Source organism: Pecten maximus, chromosome 4, assembly GCF_902652985.1.
Source record: "Pecten maximus chromosome 4, xPecMax1.1, whole genome shotgun sequence".
In the NCBI taxonomy this organism is placed as follows: domain Eukaryota; kingdom Metazoa; phylum Mollusca; class Bivalvia; order Pectinida; family Pectinidae; genus Pecten; species Pecten maximus.
In genome coordinates, this window is record NC_047018.1 from 13,459,215 (window position 1) to 13,465,685 (window position 6,471).

At 38.4% G+C, this 6,471-nt stretch overlaps 1 protein-coding gene across 1 annotated transcript; it reads right to left on the reverse strand.

Moving 5' to 3' along the window:
• Positions 1 to 1,109: 1,109 nt before the first annotated feature.
• Positions 1,110 to 6,471, reverse strand: LOC117325290. Its single transcript, XM_033881408.1, has 2 exons — positions 5,372 to 6,471; positions 1,110 to 3,380 (listed from the first exon to the last, which is right to left on the reverse strand). Exons 1-2 carry the CDS (start codon positions 6,443 to 6,445, stop codon positions 1,605 to 1,607), a joined length of 2,850 nt encoding a protein of 949 aa, XP_033737299.1. The 5' UTR covers positions 6,446 to 6,471; the 3' UTR covers positions 1,110 to 1,604.

A 6,471-nucleotide genomic window follows, 5' to 3' on the forward strand; every position in this document is an offset into this window, starting at 1 on the left:
CTACAAGCCCTCTCCCTAGTGACAACGAGCAATATATATACAAGCCCTCTCCCTAGTGACAACAGGCAATGTCTATATAAGCCCTCTCCCTAGTGACAACAGGCTATGTCTATACAAGCCCTGTCCCTAGTGACAACGGGCAATGTCTATACAAGAACTCTCCCTAGTGACAACAGGCTATGTCTATACAAGAACTCTCCCTAGTGACAACAGGCTATGTCTATACAAGAACTCTCCCTAGTGACAACGGGCAATGTCTATGCAAGCCGTCTCCCTAGGGACAACAGACAATGTCTATACAAGCCCTCTACCTAGTGACAACAGGCAATGTCTATACAAGCCCTCTACCTAGTGACAACAGGCAATGTCTATACAAGCCCTCTACCTAGTGACAACGGGCAATGTCTATATAAGCCCTCTCCCTAGTGACAACAGGCTATGTCTATACAAGTCCTCTACCTAGTGACAACAGGCTGTGTCTATACAAGCCCTCTCCCTAGTGACAACGGGCAATGTCTATATAAGCCCTTTCCCTAGTGACAACAGGCAATGTCTATACAAGCCCTCTCCCTAGTGACAACAGGCTATGTCTATACAAGCCCTCTACCTAGTGACAACAGGCTATGTCTATACAAGCCCTCTACCTAGTGACAACAGGCAATGTCCATACAAGCCCTCTACCTAGTGACAACAGGGATACATTTAAACAATGATAGAATTATAATTTAATCATTAACATCAGAAGTATATTGGATTTGAATTTAAATTTCCATGTATTGAAGTTCAATAGATGGCAATTAAAATTCTAATATTTTGTATATGTATACATCTATATCCAAATACACATATACGTGTTCAGAATGTCAGATCAGCATGCATATGCTTCCTATCAGTAGAAAATATTAATGTTGACAAGTAGGGTACCTGTATCAGCATGTCATGTAATTTAACTTGTGACCTCTCTAAACTAGAATAAATAGTAAAATGACTTGTGTTTTGGACGTGTGTCGTATCTATGCGATGCTGTATGGACTGACAGGAACACTTACTATTCCGGAGCTCTCCGAGGTCGATAATATCACTATTTCACAATATTACAAAACAAAATGTAAAATATACACAAAGTTTTATTACTAAGATCAATAGGTAACATAAATGATATCAACATGATTTGGTAAATACTACACTAATTCATAGAATTGTAGATTTTCTATCTAGAAAACACACTTTAAAATGCTGAATTTTATATAATCACAAAAGGGTTGATGTCTTGTGGTTTACACACTAATAACAGTCGTATCCACTTTACCAGAAAATACATTTGTAATAACCAGCTTACAAATGTAGGTAATTTGGATGGATTATCTTGATCGCTTGCTTGAGTTAATAAAGGCGTACCATTTAATTTCAGTTATTATAATATGAACGCTGTTACAAACAGTGGTATACAGATATATATAATATAATAGTTGATAAGATCAACAATGCATGTTATAAAATGTGCATGCGAGAATATACAGAGGCATGAAAGTATTCATAATATGTTGATGAAATTTGGTTTGATTGAACAATAATTATATATATAATCATAATAAAGTACTTATTCAGAGACGCGAGCTCAATTCGAGAGGGTGATTATCTTGCACAGTAAGACAACTTTTATCATGTCCAACCTCGGTTAATGTTGTATCTTTTGTATGGGGATTTCTGGACTGAGAAACAGAACTGTTAGATAAAGTAGGGTCTAATATTGTATGACCTCTCGATGAATTAATGCCCCTTTTCTTGTATGCAATATAGAGTTCGTAAACCCTCTTATTGCATACAAACGAGAGCATGATGAACACGCCTTGTCCAGCGAGCAAAACGATAAATAGATATACAAAAACATCCTGATTGAAAATTTCAGCAATAAAACCAAACAGCCAGGCCACTCCTGTCAGAGTTGAAAGCTTTACATAAATTAAAAATCGTTTCGAGTGATGGCGACAGGTTGAGGACCTGGACATATCCGGAAGCTGGCTGACTTTAACTATTACAATACAGAACATTACAATATTTGCTACAACGAGTACCATAACCGGTAGTGTGAAACTATACAATAGAGCATTCGTGTCGTTAATAAAACATATCCGGATTCCGTAACCAGACCTTCCGTTAGTTACGACGCTGTACACACTTCGACCCAGGACGAATAATGCGCTGCCGCCGTAACTGTAAACAAGAGATATTACAAAATGGCGTCTTTTTTCTTCCTCTGTCAAAACGTATTGCCTGTCTAAATGATTAAATACGCGGAACATATGTATTGAACATACGTTCATGATAAATACACTTGCTAACATTGTCAAATGGATTGTAATTCCAAATACTTCACACAAGAAACCGATCTTGACAGCACCGGCTCCAAAGGTAAACAGGACATGAGCGACAGTCAGTGTTGCGCACAAAGCCATTGTGAAAAGTCCAGGAAGTGTCCTTAAAACTGGAAACAGAATATACGTTACCATAGTTACGATAAGACATATAACTGACAAACTTGAACACACGAGAGACACTAATACTTTACCTAAATCTTCTTCACGTGAAACAATGTTATCTGGCAAATGAGATGCAAAAAATGTATCTGCACAAATCAGGACAGACGACATATCGTCAGAGAAGATGCATTTTTCTGGCTGAAAACAGGAGTTATGCATATCAAAGCACACCTTGTTAGAGTGACGTGTTACATTATAATCATTCAGAGATATGTTCACATGTGGACATAAAAAGGTTGGTACCAACCGTGATACCCACGGTTTGAAAGGACAATAGCTAATTTCATCATAAGTTTCAATATTCATTTTATCTCCATTTGAAGGATCTCTGTATTGTCTGTCTAGCGGAAATACTATCCTAAATTTGTTGGAACTAGATTCGAACTCATAAAAATTACCGCCAACTACTTCCGGTTTTAAGTCAGTACAAAGCAAAGGTCCTGTATTGGTTCCGGATTCAATATGGAGCGCAGATGTATCCAGAAGGTTCTCTGCTACTTCCTTGGGATCGTGGTAATCTTGCACAAAGAGTTCCACGTGAATGACTAGATAGTCTGTATTGATTATTGTCTCACTGGAACAGTTGTTACTAGGAAACAGGACAGTTAAACCACAGACATATTTATAATAACCAATAAGTATCAAGTGCGTTTTCACATATTCCTGGATCAGACGAGGTGTAAGGCGAAGACACAGGTCACAATTCGTATGGTAGGATGGCAATGTATTGAATCTAAGGAACATCTCGTATCTCTGCGAAGCTACATTGCTGAAGGCATTTTCACACACTCCATTGCTGTATCTGAACGGTGGTGAGCAGGTGATCTCGCGGCAAATGTTCTGTAACATAAATACAATGATGCAATATACGGGTTTGCAACAGTCAGTAGTCAGTTAATATCGGGATATTATACATCTTTAATTCAACTCTGCCTTTTTTACTCGGTAAAAAAAGGAACTGGTAAAGTCGACGTCCGCACTCCCCCACCCCCCAGCTCATGTATTATGTCTCTTGAGATATCTAAAATGAAATGCATATCCATTCTATATAGCCCGTTTTACAAATATTTTCGATTTACAAATATCACCGTCGGTATCAATTATCCGGCCTTTATCGGTATAATATCTCCGGCCTATATCGGTATAATATATCCGGCCTGTATTGGTATACTATCTCCGGCCTGTATCGGTATAAGATCTTCGGCCTGTATCGGTATAATATCTCCGGCCTGTATCGGTATAAGATCTCCGGCCTGTATCGGTATAATATCTCCGGCCTGTATCGGTATAATATCTCCGGCCTGTATCGGTATAATATCTCCGGCCTGTATTGGTATACTATCTCCGGCCTGTATCGGTATAATATCTCGGCCTGTATCGGTATAATATCTCCGGCCTGTATCGGTATAATACCTTCGGCCTGTATCGGTATAATATCTCGGCCTGTATCGGTATACTATCTCCGGCCTGTATCGGTATAATATCTCGGGCTGTATCGGTATAATATCTCCGGCCTGTATCGGTATAATATCTCGGCCTGTATCGGTATAATATCTCCGGCCTGTATCGGTATAATATCTCCGGCCTGTATCGGTATAATATCTCCGGCCTGTATTGGTATAATATCTCCGGCCTGTATCGGTATAATATCTCCGGCCTGTATCGGTATAATATCTCCGGCCTGTATTGGTATACTATCTCCGGCCTGTATCGGTATAATATCTCCGGCCTGTATCGGTATAATATCTCATGCCTTTATCGGAATGATAAAACGGTAAAGCAGGGGGTTAAGAGATGTATACTTCTGCTTTCCCTCGACCATGACTCGACCTGGTCTCGGGAAACCCGACACTTGCCCCCATACTTTAACTGTTTGATATCCTTTGCTTTGATGAGACGTGATACTTTGCAATAAGAACTGTCTCTATATGATGATTCAGTTCGTTATATTGTTAAAACAGCTACAGTGTAGGTATGTATGACAAAATCTATAATATTTGTTCATAGTTTGCCATCTTTTGATCAATTCCAAGTTAGAATCTCTGTTGTCTTTTAAACTATTGTTAAATCACTTAGGTACACATATTATGTAAAATATTTGTTAAATTTATTATTGTTAATCGACTTTCAGAATGATATGTGTTCATTCCTGTTTTATTAGACTAGCTTCTTTGAAATATCCGAAGCATTCCCAATTGATAAAATGAGGGGTTAGCGTGTTAGGTCCCTAGGACCTAGAAGGACGAACCTGCTATTCTGTGTGAAATGAACACTTACAATGGAGGAATAGATAACGAAATGATCGCCAACTGTATTACAGATAAAACAAGAAATATCTTTTAAAAACATATATGGCATAATTTTAATGCTGGTGTGGCTATAATGTAAAACTGCTGGTGAAATGAATTAACGAACTAATTGTGTTTCAGCACAGATAACAAAATTATATCAGCTTGATTCAATAAAGAAAAAAACCTACTTTTTTCTGTTATCAAGTGGGCTTTTATATTGTCTATACCCCGAACTGGAATACAAGTTAATGTGTAGTATATATACGTACATCAAAATCCAGTTCGGATTCTTCCTACTATAGGAATTACATGGTGGCATTGTTTAAGTTCGGAGATGTTTAGACATCAAAATAATGAAAAAATATGAACATTTGAGACCTCGGATAGCATATGTTATAAAAGCTGAAATACCTATCAGACAGCATTATTCATTATTACTGTAGCAGTATTACGTACACACTATCGCGGGGGAGAAAACCCAATTTCCATTTAACGATTGCAGAAGAAACAGTAAAACTGCTTATTAAGAAACATACTTACCTTGTAAGTGTCAAAAAGGAAATTCGGGGCGCATACTTGGGTGGTGTCCTTTGCTTGCACAGTTGAAGAATCCTGTATGAAATTAAACAATGCTGCAAACGATGTTAAACCTAGGTTAATTCCGCCTCCTCGCCCACCTCCCGCAATTGTATATCCAAATACGCATGAGGGGATTATTGAAGCATTAGTGTTACAAATATAGCAGAAGACGTTCTTGTAATATGTATCAGCATATTCATAGGTATTTCGATAGTGTCTACACGCCCAGTCTATGTCACGGTTATATTCTGTCCAGAGACCAGTGACGTTACACTCTGTATACATATAGGTTTCATCTTCACAGGGAAATGGAACGGGAACATCTGGAGGGTGGTAAAATAAATTGCAGCCATCTTCGTTAATAATGAAACTGAACAACTCTCTGGCTTGATGTGGAAACACAAACTGACTTCCCCGACAGCTAAAACTTGTTTTCCAATTGATCAAGTCCTTGTCATGTTCCCAGTTACAGTATCCACAGTACCTGTTACGATAAGTCTCGTTTGTTCTTACAGAGGAAACAGGCAGATAATTTGTCACATCTGTCGGCGTAACGTTTCCACTACGGCACTTTCTGGCTATGTTCTCATCCACAAACGTTTTCTGACAATCGCCTATCATCAGGTAATGATCCATTGTGTTCAGTCCGTTTTCTTCAAAAGGTTTAAGTTGCGATAGAACACAAGAACTTCCTTTTTGATATAGAACATCTAAACTATCCCCTGCTAGTGCTTTGTCTATACAACAACTTCCTGTTATCACACATGTATCCTCACAGGAACAGGGTACACAGCAACTTAGAGTGCTTCTATTTTCCTTTACATTTCCTATACTACACAGACGCTGGGAGGTACAGTATAACAGCTGATCCATGATCAACATTTGATGGGTTTTATTTAGTATGTGTTCTGTCATGTTGAATGCCCATTGCGTGGTGTCGTTAGAGAGGGCACATGGTTGGACCAATAATGAAATAAACACCAACATCTTTACAGTTGCTGCCATTTTTATCTGAAAATATATATACCCCGTCATCTATTAAAATGTGCACATCAAAAATG

What these genes read in the sequence shown, in the direction of transcription:
- LOC117325290 (XM_033881408.1), bottom strand. Translation starts at nt 6,445, where the DNA reads ATGACGGGGTATATATATTTTCAGATAAAAATGGCAGCAACTGTAAAG. An exon ending in TCCTTTTTGACACTTACAAG is followed by an intron (nt 3,381 to 5,371) that starts GTAAGTATGTTT and finishes TTTATGTTACAG; the next exon opens with AACATTTGCCGCGAGATCAC.